The sequence below is a fragment of the Ipomoea triloba genome, chromosome 4 (assembly GCF_003576645.1).
Source record: "Ipomoea triloba cultivar NCNSP0323 chromosome 4, ASM357664v1".
NCBI lineage: Eukaryota > Viridiplantae > Streptophyta > Magnoliopsida > Solanales > Convolvulaceae > Ipomoea > Ipomoea triloba.
In genome coordinates this window covers 35,336,292-35,350,444 of record NC_044919.1, presented here as the reverse complement: position 1 = coordinate 35,350,444, position 14,153 = coordinate 35,336,292, and the positions used below count along the sequence as shown (strand labels likewise).

The following is a 14,153-nucleotide window of genomic DNA, read 5'->3' as shown; positions in this document are numbered from 1 at the left end:
TTTTTTTTTTTTTTTTTTTTTTTTTTTTTTTTTTTTTTTTTTTTTTTTTTTTTTTTTTTTTTTTTTTTTTTTTTTTTTTTTTTTTTTTTTTTTTTTTTTTTTTTTTTTTTTTTTGCACCTTTAACATGATTTAGGGTATGCATATACCAATCTTCTTAGAAATGTGATGCGGTTGTACTTGACCAAGTAAATAAAGCGTTGAAAATGTGGAAGCAAGTGTATGTTAAACTTTTTAGCTCAAATCTTATGATAGTTAAAAATAAATATAATATTTTCTTTTATTTCTTTGAGTTTTAACTGAATGAATTGAAGCAACTTATTATGCAACTACATATAATTATATACTCCGTATTTGATAGTCTAAATTGTTGAATGCTGACGACTATTAATGATTATTATGATTCAATTACTTAATTAATATATTATACAAATATTCTGTTAGAATAAAATATGATAAATATATGTAAAAATATAAACAAATGAACAATTTATTTATCAAATGTATGTGAAACTATAGTAGTTTATATATTTATTTATTTTGATAATGTAATTAGCTAGACTATTCTCTGTTTAAAATTGGACATTTATTTAGTTACGTAACACTTTTCATTTAACTAGTTATTATATAAAACTGTTGATAATAGATTTGACTTGTATTCAAAAAAAAAAAAGATAATAGATTTGACTTAGAAAACTATCATGTGTTTATATTATGCAATTAAATTAAAATAACATTATTCCGAGAGATGTACATTAATCTTAGACCGTTTAGACTTTTACATTGACTAGGATGCAAAATAAAAATTACATAAATTAATAAATAAATAAGCAAATAATATAATGATTAATAAATTAAATTTAGGGTTTTGGGTGTTCCCGGGCCTTGCGATGAATTTAGGGTTTTAAAGTTATCAATCTGTTATTTAAGATAAAAACAGAATCCAAATAATATCCCATGATGCTTATCTTTATATAAACCCTAATGACATAAATAGCTTATGGACTTGAAGTTCAGGTAGAATTCTTGATAACTTGAAAAACAAAAGCGAGCTAGAGTTCAATTGTGATCTACTAACCCTCAACAACAATGGAGGAGTTTCTCGTGCCCTATCCCACATCTTCTGCTCCCACAATTTTTGTTGGGCCGAGCTCTGACATTGCAATTGTTCATGACGAAAACACAATTGTTGTTCACAAAAGCAATAATAGACTCATCAATAATAGTTTCGATGATAGTAACAGTGACGACGGTTTCAATTTTCCTCCCGGGTTTCGGTTTTGCCCCTCAGATGATGAGCTCATCGAATGTTACCTGTGGAAGATGGTCCAGAATCAGCCGTTACCGCCCAACAAAATTCACGAGGTTAACCTCTACAAGTTTAGCCCGAGGGAGCTCTCAGGTAAAACGATCTTTGTTCGTTTCTGTGGTTATAAATACTAAATACTGTCACACTGGTGTTAATAATATATGATATAATGTAGAGATGTATGAGACTATTGGAGAAAAAGATTGGTATTTCTTTACGCCAAGAGACCGGAAGTATAAGAATGGCCAGAGGCCAAACCGGGCTGCTGGAAGTGGGTTTTGGAAGGCCACGGGTGCTGATAAATCTATAATGAACAAACGGAAGGTTTTGGTGGGCTATAGGAAAGCTTTGGTGTTTTATGAAGGGAAGCCTCCAAGGGGTGTGAAGACTAATTGGATCATGCACGAATACAGGGTCGAAGGGGCCCCATCCCCTCGGCCCCGAGGGGATGCCAATGACATGAGGCTGGATGATTGGGTTCTCTGCAGGATCTACAATAAAACTGGCAAGTCGTCGGAGAAGAAGTTGGGGAAGAAGTTTTCACCGCCGCCGGCTGCTCTGCCGGAGGCCGCTCAGGCGGTGGCGGTGATGTCACCGTCACTGCCGCCACCGCCACCGCAGATTGAACCTATGCTAATCCGCGGCGATGAATTTGCACTGGCACAATTCTCGTTCCTATCTGGGCAGGATGAAATGGATGAATTGCCGGCCTTCTATTACCTTACTACTATGGACAATGATATGATTGCCAATGATCAGCCCTTCCACACTGCAGATCTGGAGAACCTCTTCATTACTGAGAATGATGATTCAATTCCAAAACCCATGGAATAATTAAACACATCTCTATGTATTTAGCACCATATTTAGTTCGGCTAGTTAGTACTATATTTAGCACTATATTTAGTTCTACTAATTAGTTTCGATCGTTTGTGTGCATACAAAGATTGTTGTTGTATGCATATTCTTGTTGGTTTTTTTTCAATTTTAGTGAATTTGAGATAATTTCTTTTTAAATATGGTGTAGTGATATTATTAGAACGGTGGACTTTGAAGGATTAGCAAGTTCGATCAATTCAATCTGTTCATGCCTTTCGAGAGTATAATCAAGAATCAAGAGATGGATAATAATTAGAATTCATTCCAATTAAAAGGCAAAATTTACGTTGAATCATGATTTGTACATTTGGTTATGACTCTTTTTAAAAATTTTGAATTTAAGAAAAAAATTATTCTGGATGCATAGTTTAAATTATTCTTTCAAAAAAAAAATATTTTAAATTATGTTAGTTAGAAAAAATTGCTCAAACAATACTATCCTTATTAGTTACCACGCACGAAAGCAAAGCTTTATATAATAAAGCATGTTTTTTATCATAGAAGCATTGCTATTGAATATATATATATATAATACTATGACTAATTAATTTACTTGTGATCTAGTGGCACCTGGTGTCTCGGTTTACACTCCCACATGGATGATGGGAGTGGGTTCAGTAGGTTGAGAAAGTAGCTATTATACTACATTTAAGTATCATTCACCCCTATATTTATCTTCCCACCTTATTATTGAACGAGTATGAATCGTTTAATATAATGTTGTATATTTGGTTTTACAAAATATTTGCGAAGTACTCATAATGGTCTACAATATTTTACCGCCTTAAAACCCCTTAAAATGTTTTCCACTTTTCCCCTTAATAAAACCATTACCAATTCATAATACATTAAAATGCACACACTTGAAACATGCTTATTATTTGAATATTCGCATTTCCTAATTATTTGTGTACTAAAATAATTTAATTTCTTACAATTTAAATTATTAATGGCGTAACGATTTCTTTGAATTATTTTAATATATTAGAAATATTGTTATGCCATTTTAGAATAAAAGAATAGTTCAGGGTGGGGGCAACCCCAATTAAGTTGGTCAAGATGTTGATTAGGTAATCACAAGGTTACAAGTTTGACTCTCAATAGGAGTGACCTATTAGCGTTCTTGATTTAAGCAGACAGCTATGAGTAAACTATTCTGGTTTACCTCCTTGTAGTCCTTTGTCGACTAGGAACACATGAAAGGGTTAAACCAATTCACACTTTCGATATGCATGCATTAGAAGGTCCCTCTTTGGCGATTGAAAATTCAATTCTCAAGCATTTTTTAGACTTTCTCACATAATACGAATAGTTATAACAAGGACCAAGGTGTATTTTATAACTTATCTTTTAGATGACGACACTCATACTGATATATTTCTTTTTAAAAAATTTAAAAATAAATATATAGGTACATAAAGTTAATCATTACTTTAGTGTTATATTTATATGTATTAAGCTCAGGAAAAGTCTCTCTCAGTAGTGCTGTCTTTTCAAGTTATTAAATATATTCGTAGTTTAACGATATTGAATAAATCAAATATGAGGAACCTGATTCGTAGCAGCGGAAGCAGAATCAGTAATGATCTCCAGTTGATATCTTCTCGTGTTGTGTTGCCTTTAAGTGGTAGATCTGCAAAGTAATGTTAGCCCCGCTCATACTTTTAACTCAAAACCCTAAATGATGTATTGGTATTTTGAACAGTACCTTGAAGGTGCTATATAATGTATTACCTATATCCCATTAATATAGGCTTTATATTAGGCATAAAGTATGGTTGACTAACAACTCCCAGTTATTCAGTCCAACCAAACTAATGCCTAGTTAACTTGCACCACTTAATTTCGGAAAAATCTTACAACTCATCCTTGCATTTTAATCTTTAGATTAATTTGGGAAAAGAATTGAACCATCTATGTATTCATTATTGCCCATAAGCTGCCTGCATTTTGGAGCTTGGTGTAATGCGCGGAGCACTTTGCTACACATTTTGGAGGTTTGCTACATCTTTCTGGACTTTTCTACCACTTGTAGATAACTTCTCATAGGTGGTAGAATGTTCTAGAAGCATATACATAACACTAGGGGTAGTAATCAAAGAAACCAAGATTTCAAGCATAACAAGTTCCCTAGAAGCTCAAGTGTTTCCTTAGCGAGGTTAACAGGGGAAATATAGCTAGTACGTACTTCCAAATGTTCCAATAGTTGAAATTTGGTCAATTTGTTGTTTATTATACAATTCTTTTTTAAAAATTGGAAATTTATTTAGTTGCATAACGCATTTCATTTAACTATTATTATATAAAACGGTATCAATCTGTTATTTAAGATAAAACAGATTCCAAATAATATCCCATGATGCTTATCTTTATATAAACCCTAATGACATAATTGGCTTATGGACTTGAACTTCAGGTAGAATTCTTGATAACCTAAAAATCTACTAACCTTCCCTCAAACAATCTTCTTCTTCGTCTAAGCCTCTAATAACAACAATGGAGGAGTTTCTCGTGCCTGATCCCACATTTGTTCATGATGAAAACACAATTGTTGTTCGGTTTTGCCCCTCAGATGAAGAGCTCATCCATTCTTACCTGTGGAAGAAGGTCCAGAATCAGCCGTTACCGCCCAACAAAATTCACGAGGTTAACCTCTACAAGTTTAGCCCGTGGGAACTCTCAGGTAAAACGACCTTTGTTCGTTTTTGTGGTTAATTATGTTATATATACTGTCATACTGGTGTGAATAATATATGATATAATGTAGAGATGTTCGAGACAATTGGAGAAAAAAATTGGTATTTCTTTACAAACCGAAAGTATAAGAATGGCCAGAGGCCAAACCTGGCTGCTGGGAGGCCACGGGTGCTGATAAATCTATAATGAACAAACAGAAGGTTTTGGTGGACTCTAGGAAAGCTTTGGTGTTTTATGAAGGGAAACCCCCAAAGGGTGTGAAGACTAATTGGATCATGTACGAATACAGGGTCGAGGCCCCATCCCCTCGGCCCCGAGGAGATGATGATTGGGTTTTGTGCAGGATCTACAATAAAACTGTCTAAAACTGACAAGTCGCCGGAGAAGAAGGCTGCACCAAAACTCTCGTTCCTATCTGAGCAGGATGAAATGCCGACTTTCTATTACCTTCCTATGAATGAAATGCCGACCTTCTGATACCAAATTAAAGCATGTGCTTTATCTCAACTAAAAGCCTAAGCTAAATAGTTGGACTGCACATATTATATTTATGCTCAGAATGTCATTACCAATGAGCCCTTCCAAGCTGCAGATCTGGAGAACCTTTTCATTACTGAGAATGATGATGATTCAATTCAAAAACCCATGGAATAAACACATCTCTGTGTATTTAGCACCATATTTAGTTCGGCTAGTTAGTACTATATTTAGTTCTACTAATTAGTTTTGATCGTTTGTGTGCATACAAAGATTGTTGTTGTATGCATATTCTTGTTGGTTTTTTCAATTTTAGTGAATCTGAGATAATTTCTTTTCAAATATGGTGTAGTGATAATTTCTACCAAATTGATATATGTGTGAGTTTGAAATAGTTTCCCTGGTAAATTAATTGTTATAAGGCAGTGTAATCAATACTATGACTAATACTCAAGTCTAAATTTGAAAAGTAACTAATTAATTAACGCATTTATTAGTATAACATCACTCCTATATTTATCTTCCCACCTTATTATTGAACGAGTATGAATCGTTTAATATAATTTTTTTTTTTTGAATACTACTGACTCTATTACAATGCAGTATTTGTTCATAACTACTTTTTCAACCTATTGAAGCACAAGAGTCAATATTGTCTGCACTGAGACTCGAACCCACCACCTCCCGTATAAAGGGAAGGGTTTAATATAATGTATTAATGTAGTAAATTTGGCTTTACAAAATATTTTCGAAGTACTCATAATGGTATACAATATTTTACCGCTTTAAAACCCCTTAAAATGTTTTCCACTTTTCCCCTTAATAAAACCATTACCAATTCATAATACATAAAATGCACACGCTTGAAACATGCTTATTATTTGAATATTCGCATTTCCTAATTATTTGTGTACTAAAATAATTTAATTTCTTACAATTTAAATTATTAATGGCGTAACGATTTCTTTGAATTATTTTAATATATTAGAAATATTTTTGTGCCATTTTAGAATAAAAGAATAATTCAAAGTGGGGCAACCCCAATTAAGTTGGTCAAGATGTTGATTAGGTAATCATAAGGTTACAAGTTTGACTCTCAATAGGAGCGGTCTATTAGCGTTCTTGATTTAAGCAGGCAGCTATGAGTAAACTAATCTGGTTTACCTCCTTGTAGTCCTTTGCCGACTAGGAACACAAGGAAGGGTTAAACCAATTCACACATAAAGATCTTTTAAATGACGACACTCATATTGATATATTTCTTTTTAAAAAATTTTAAAATAAATATATAGGTACATAAAGTTAATCATTACTTTAGTGTTATGTTTATAGGCATGTATTATTACTTTAGTGTTACGCTTATATGTATTAAGCTTTGTATTTTTGAATATATGAAGGACATTATGAACATTATATATATAGATTGAATGGAAATACATATGAAGTACATACATTTAGTTTAGTGTTTATGTGCATTGAGGTGAAGAATATGAGTTCAATGATTTCACTTTTCATGTATAAAGATCCTTAACCATAAATGTTGAAGTGTGCCAAGTCTTAAAACTGCATTAAAAAAAAAATTAAAGGAAAATAACATTTCATTCAACAATTCAGACTTCAGCAGTCTAACCGTACTAAAAAACAAATCCTCAATAGCAAGGACAAAAGTTAATTTCAGCAGAATACTTTTTTGAACACTAGAACAAGGAGGTTCCATGCACATGGTCCATTTCAAGACCTCCCTCCCCCACTAAAAAATAAAAATAACATTACTTATTGATCAATTCTAGAAATGACTAATAAGACTTTCCACAGTGTATCAAACTTCCTGCCCCCAGAAAAAGACCAAAGATTGCTGCACTGCCAACAGTCGTCTGTCCAATGTGCCTGATTTTCAAAAGACCGGGCACCTGAATATGTCATAAATAAAAGTGTGATAAATATTATGCAGAAGAGGATAATTAGGACAAAAGAAATAAGCAAGTGATCTTCAGGGAAGAAAACAGAAAGCTTTATGCATATTTACTCTAACATGTATAGAGGGATGAGGAAGAAGGGGGCATTTAGTCGAACCCTACTGTAGAAAATTCAAATGCACAAAAGCAATGGCTTCAACTGGCCAAATCATGGCTCAATGGTGGGAGAGACATTTCTCCTTTGATTTCTAATTAATCTAGTTTGACTAAATACAGATATTAAGCAAAGAAAAGTTGAAAGGGGTGATCTTTACGTTATTTGGGATTTGGTAGAGCCTATGAAAAGAAATAGCTTTGTTCCTACAGATTATATATCAAATTCATAGTTTACACATAGAATTACAGATATCACCAATGTGTAGTAGCATCATCACTAATGAGTGACCTTCACCTCCTTCCCAACCATTTGCTTCCCTCCACGGCATGACTACAGCTTCTTGCCTAACCTAAAACTCTTATTAGAAAGATAGTCTCATCTTAATGTCAACCAAAAAAGCAGAGACAGGCTTGTAATGGTCCACTGTGATTTTGATGATGGAAAGGTTTCTATTCATGAGTGCAAAATAGGACTAAACTGCAATGGACAGATCTGTGTAGTATGCGGTATGTTATGCCAATAGCTTGCATCTTTGACTAAAACCTAGGCACCATAGAAGGAAAAAAAAATGTAGAGCTTGGAAAAGGTCTAGGGTTCTTCAAAACAATGGTGGAGTGGTTCTCTTGATAATTTGAGAGCTCAGATTATGGACTAGGGCTTGTTCTGGCTCAGATTATGGATTTGTCCTCACTTCTATTAAACCATTACATTCATATTAGACATCAAACCAGCAGTTTAAAATTTGTGGCAGCCTATACACAACTTACTATATAACATGGTCCCCAGTTTACTTAATAAAATACTCCATAATAATTAAAACATTGTACCAAATTCCCAATTTTGGCTGTGGATGTGTAATCAAACCAATATAGAAAAAATGAAATTTTCAAAAAGAAAAAAAAACTATATGGCAAAGATATCATCCAAGTTAAAAATGCACAGTTTTGTTTAAGAGTTATTCCCCAGGAGGAAACAAATTGGAAAATTTTTGAAAACCAGAAGACAATGGCAAGTTCACAGCCTAGATTTCTGAAAACAAATAAGAGACTTCACCTTGTATCTAATAGCCTCCACAGTGCCCCATACAGCACCTGCAAACAAACATAAGAATCACATGCTCATTTGGAATAATTAAGAACTAGTTTATGCAACTGCAGACATAGAAGAACACATTTGACATTTCTCAACTTAAGATTCCCATGACCAAAAAAAATATTGGATTTTTTCAGGCTAAATGTTATTGTTTGATTTTCTCTTCACCCAGGAGCATTTGAACCCCATGTCTTGCTATCTGATATCCTGTTGAGACAGCTAAAAACAGTGCATAACAATTTCAGGACCAGCATGGAGCAAAACTTATGGATATTCTTAGGGAATACTGTATTGCCCGATCCAGAGCCTATTGCATCCAATTCTTTACTTATTAAAAATCTCTTCATCATCAAACTTCCCTTGTTTTTGACTCACAATTCATTCAATTTGTTATCATTCCTAAATAGCAGAAATATAGATAGCATAGGAAAAATTAAAGGAAACAAATCACTGCTTCGTACTAGTGTGGTTAACATAGCAATGGAGTGATCAAAAGAATAGAAAACAGAAAGCATAAAATCAACGATAGGACTACTTCTTTGTTTCGTATTTTCAATCGGATGTGGGAGAAAGTAATAGGAAGTAGAATAGTTGACCTAGAGCTAAGATTTAAGGAAATCGTAGAAGAAATTTGTACCTACAGCGCCACCAACAGCGCCGCCGACTGCCGCCCCGGCGGCCACGCGTGCCAAACAGCTGCTTTCCCTAGCCATCTCTTTTTGGGTATAGCAGGAGCGAGGGCGAGTTTAAAGGCGCTGGAAAAAAAATAAATGAAAATTAGAATTAATTTAGTCTAAAAGATTTAAAACTATCAATTTCAATAAAACTTAATTTAAAAAAAAAAAAAAAAAAAAACTTATTGGTAAAATATGCAAATACGGAGTAATATTTATATCTTTTATAATATTATTACTAAATTTTGTAATATGAAAGACAACCGTCCGTCCTTATATCGTTTTATTTATAAGTCTGTATTTTCCTTTCCATTCCACTCCAATTAAAGTTTGACTAGTTGACAGTTCGTCTAATCATGTATTATGATCAAGAGAATGAATGAATTAGTAAATGTGTATATCAAGTTCCGACCGAATCCAAAAATTGTGTAAAACTAATAAATTTGGTCATATGATCCTGAGAGAGCCATTTTGATGTGGAAAAAACATAATACTCCGTAATAATTTACAAGTTAAATCTTCAGTTTTGCAAGGATTCCTCTTTTCTACAGCCGAATCACGAAAACGATTAGATGTTCACATTTCAAATTCTCTTTCACCTAGTTGCTTGGAATATGTAGAATACAAAATGTCACAAATTGCTGATAAAGTGCATGATGATTCCCTCGGGCTTAACCTGACGCGTACAAGTAATGCGGAACTGTATGTTATTCTCCTTTAGCCGATTTCTAGTTTGCGTCCCATCCAGGAATATTAGCAGTTGCTTCATTCACCATCTTCACAAGTCTTACCTGCAATATGATACATTATACAATATCAAAAACTGGTCTGATATCATTTCCATGTATATCAATATTCCTTCTCTTCTTTTTTGATACGTTAGGTCTCACAGCTTACGTCAGACTAATCCTAAGCCCCATAACTCCTCTCCAAGAGCCACTGTACGAGGTAAATCGCGAGTCACCTCGTCAATCCCCAAGTTCCCATCCCTTGCCTACACACTCTGCGCACAAGGGGTCTGATCGGTCAAGGTCTCACAATGACTCCCCACTCCCCAGGCTCCTATGGGATTCAAATTTCGAACTCCCACACTGCCGCAGGAATAAGACTTTAAGATGATCGGTGAAACCAATTGAGTTAGCCCCGTGGGGCATCAATATTCCTTTCTTTAACTTTGTGTGGAGTGGAGTGAAATGTTGGATGGAGTAGCGGAGCTAGGATTTGTGTTATTGGGGTCGAAAAGTAAATGATATCTTTACAAATTAAAATGGTTCAAATACAAAAATGCATCATAAACCATAGTATTCGCATATCAAGAGTCTGGAAGTAAGCACAAAGAATTACACATACCACGCTTTCAGGAACCCCTGGAGGAGGCAAAGAGAGGTTCCTTGGTGGAGGGCCTCGGAGATATGTCCTTTTGTCAAATCTCCACTCTCCGATCTTCCCATATGTTAGTTTTCCCTGTTATATTATATCATCAAGAGTAGAGAACTAAATGAGGACGACTATCACTTTGATATATGATTCATTTCAATGAGGGAGAGAAAAGGCAAGACAAGCTCATGCCACAAAAACTGGAATGTAATGTAAGGAATCATAATTGAAATTATGAGAACTAATTACAGTACCTTCATATCGTAATCACAGCCATATGTATAGTGGATGATGAACTTTTCACCAACCTCCAGGTCCCATGGAGGCTTTAAAATATATGATAAATGCTTGTCAGTAAGCAATTAATTGAGGATAACCAACAAAAGGGGAAAATATAGCTATCCCAAATACAGACCTGTAGCATGAAGTCCTTACGAAGATTATGCCGCACACCATGCAAAGCAGATGCCACTGCATAGCCATACCTGAAATACAAGGAAATTGCAGGTAAACACAATGATTTGTGAGAACCCAAAGATATTTTATAGTTTATTCAACATTGCAGTGGCAAAGTATAAACAACACACATTTCTAGGACCCAGCCAAATGCCTTGTCAGTTTCAGGATCATCTTTCATCCTTAGAGAAACATTCATCCATGTTGGCGCAATTTGCTCCAGAATTGACTGCCACAATAAAAAAATGACAGTAATATATGCGGGTATGAGAAAAAGACTAGCTCAGAATAGCAATGCAAGTAATAATGAGATATAAATTGTTATTTATGGTGTATAACCAATCCCATCAAGACAGTGTGGTCTTTAAATTGGTTAGAATTGGTTTTTCTCATTTAATTTTCCGACTTGAAGTAATTGTCTTTGCAACAAGCAACTTCTTCCTGACATTCGTGCACCTGGGGAGGGTCTCATTTCATCAGAAACAGCTGGTACTCTCTAGCTTGTGCAGTTGCTTCGTGTTTCTATAAGGAGGTTTTGAACCTTTACTGGTTTACAAAGTCACCATAGCATACTAATTCTATTTAGCATATTTCCTTACCCTCTTGATTATTACTGGAGAATTGCCAATTGGATCAACATTAGATACAGGACCTTTCTCCTGTGGGTAATATTTTCTAATGATTTTCTCATTCTCAGTGGGTTTGATGTAGAAAAAAGGGAATGCCGCTGGATTCCCTCCTACAGCCAAATTTGGCAAAGGATTTACAAATATGTGATCAGGTTCTGCCATTAGAATGTATCTGCATCAGTGAGCACGTAGTACCATTAAGATAAAACAAACAAGATGAAATAATTTTTCAGTAATAGGCATAAATCACATACTCTTCCTCAATCACTGCTTTCTCCAGGAATTGCACAAATGCCCAGGGTCGGTTTAAGACAATGTAATCCTGCACAAAACATTCATGGTTGGTTTAGGTCAATGTAGTCCTGCACAAAAGTATTCTGTAACTATGTTTTATCTCGAACTTCTGCAATAAGACTATGATAGCCAGACTTTGTATGCATATTGATGCAGTTATTGCCCAACTCAAAGTTCTTTTTTTAAATGTTGTATTTTGGAACATGTGAACTGCCTAGCTCTATAGAAATGCCTTGCATAACGTATGGGTAACAAATAGTATAGATCAAAGGGAGAGAAATGCTGCATTTTCGGCCCTGGTATAATATTCTTCCACCTTGATCCTATAACGGGAGGAAGGAAGATATAACAGGGATGGCACAAAACGGTATTGGGACACATCACATAAGAACACAGAGCAAGACATAGTGTTAATGGAAAACTAAAGGTCCATAGTTGTAGATAGATACAAGCACAACAGTTCTGGCCAATGTTCATTGGATAACTTCATCCTTGTATTCCACAACCCAAGTACTTCTTCGACTTCTTCTTCTTTTATTATGAATGTACTATATGCAAGTTAAGAATTTGGCATTTTATGCTCTTAGTATGTTGTGTATAACAACCCAAAATGTTTCAGGATAGGACATTTGGTGCTGTACGGGCAATTCAGTTAGGTCCTAGGTGGTAGATTGTGAGCAAAGACACATAATCGAGACCTGGCAACCACAATGTGTGAGTTACACCCAATATGGTAGGCTCCTTGCAGACACCATGCACTAGCCACTAATTCTCCTACCTAATGAACCGCTAAGTCACCGTGATTTACACCTCCACTATCCTATCGGGCTGAGATGTGGGGCCTGGGGCTAGGGAATTTCGTTTTTTTTTTTTTTTTTATATAGTAATTTTCTTGTTAGTCTCAAGGAAATTATGAGTTCTCATAACATTCATTTTATTTGATTCTCGTTAACAGCTAAGTATACCATTTCTAATGCATCTTCTCCTGATGAACTCAAAAGCTATGCTACAATAACAACTTAGTACTTTAGTAGTAGAAGTAATTCAACGAATTGAGTAAAAGAAATTCTGACCCTATCGAGGCCGTGAGGAAGGGGATCAACGACGAAAGTAGGGATCTCGTCCATAAGCTCATCGGGGCGGCCCGAATGCAATACACGGGTGAATCCTCCCATGTCCGACCCGGGAGCGTCCTTCATCTTCTTGTACCAGTAGTACATGATCCGGCACTGCCACTTGCTGTAGGGCGCATCGGTCGCCGTGAGAACGACGTGGAATTTCCGATCGCCGCTGCTGCGGTAGTGGAGGAGGGGGATTAATAGATTGTAAGTGGTCAAGAAGGAACACAATGCTATCAATATCAGCACAAATGGCGATACCGATTGACCGCCGGCGTGCTTCCTCACTCCGATCATCTTCTCTCCGTCTTTGACGTTGGTTGCATAGCTGCAGCAATTGACTTGTGGAGAGAGAAATAGAGCAGCCGGAGGTCTGACGTCACTCAGACATGACCTGGTCAATAACCCGACAGCGATTTCATGGTCAACGGTTCCAAGCTTAAGAGCTTAGGCCCCGGTTCGATCATTCATCCTTTCCACCAAACCAGAATCATAACCGCTCCGGTTCAGTGTTTTGAAACCATTATTTTAAAGTCTTGAAGATAGTATATACAAATAATCTGCCTTGTCCCATAATTTTATTCATTCAAGACTTTTGGTATAATAAGAATTTCGACTAGGTTTTTATCCACTCATATACATTTTTTTTCTAAAATGTGGTAAAAAGTAGAAACTTCTATCAAATGATTAGGTAGATGAAAATTTATTTCCATCGAAGTTGATTGACATAAATTTCCTTCTATCCTAACAATTTAAAATTTTGGACAACAATGGGTTGATTCATTATTTTATTTTCAATTTTGTTCTAACATGGATAAAAATAGATTTTGAGAAGATATTATAAATAATTTTTTTTGTGACAACATAAATGCTTAACTCCAATGTCTCAAGCTTTACAAAAGGCCAATATAGTAAAGCAATCTTGGGCTTTACCCACTAAAGATTGGGCATTGTGAGGCCAGCCCAAGTCTACTTGGAAGACCTTAATGGGCGATTTATACAAGAGAATAGGGTCCACATAGCATTATAAATCATAGATTGAAACAATGTGGTCCACATAGCATTATGAATCATAGATTA

At 35.1% G+C, this 14,153-nt stretch overlaps 3 protein-coding genes across 3 annotated transcripts; 1 reads left to right on the top strand and 2 right to left on the bottom strand.

The window, feature by feature from the left end:
- The first annotated feature begins 1,087 nt into the window (after nucleotides 1-1,087).
- LOC116016218 (NAC transcription factor 32-like) lies at nucleotides 1,088-2,141 on the top strand. Its single transcript, XM_031256377.1, has 2 exons — nucleotides 1,088-1,400; nucleotides 1,483-2,141. The coding sequence occupies exons 1-2, from the start codon at nucleotides 1,088-1,090 to the stop codon at nucleotides 2,139-2,141; spliced, it is 972 nt and encodes a 323-aa protein (XP_031112237.1).
- Nucleotides 2,142-6,924: 4,783 nt separating this feature from the next.
- Nucleotides 6,925-9,291, bottom strand: LOC116015086 (reactive oxygen species modulator 1). The gene is made up of 3 exons (XM_031255087.1): nucleotides 9,163-9,291; nucleotides 8,487-8,524; nucleotides 6,925-7,270 (listed from the first exon to the last, which is right to left on the bottom strand). Exons 1-3 carry the CDS (start codon nucleotides 9,236-9,238, stop codon nucleotides 7,157-7,159), a joined length of 228 nt encoding a protein of 75 aa, XP_031110947.1. The 5' UTR covers nucleotides 9,239-9,291; the 3' UTR covers nucleotides 6,925-7,156.
- Nucleotides 9,292-9,628: 337 nt separating this feature from the next.
- LOC116015207 (hydroxyproline O-arabinosyltransferase 3-like) lies at nucleotides 9,629-13,480 on the bottom strand. Its single transcript, XM_031255232.1, has 8 exons — nucleotides 13,029-13,480; nucleotides 11,916-11,983; nucleotides 11,632-11,833; nucleotides 11,164-11,261; nucleotides 10,992-11,061; nucleotides 10,831-10,902; nucleotides 10,550-10,663; nucleotides 9,629-9,990 (listed from the first exon to the last, which is right to left on the bottom strand). Exons 1-8 carry the CDS (start codon nucleotides 13,368-13,370, stop codon nucleotides 9,928-9,930), a joined length of 1,029 nt encoding a protein of 342 aa, XP_031111092.1. The 5' UTR covers nucleotides 13,371-13,480; the 3' UTR covers nucleotides 9,629-9,927.
- Nucleotides 13,481-14,153: the final 673 nt, after the last annotated feature.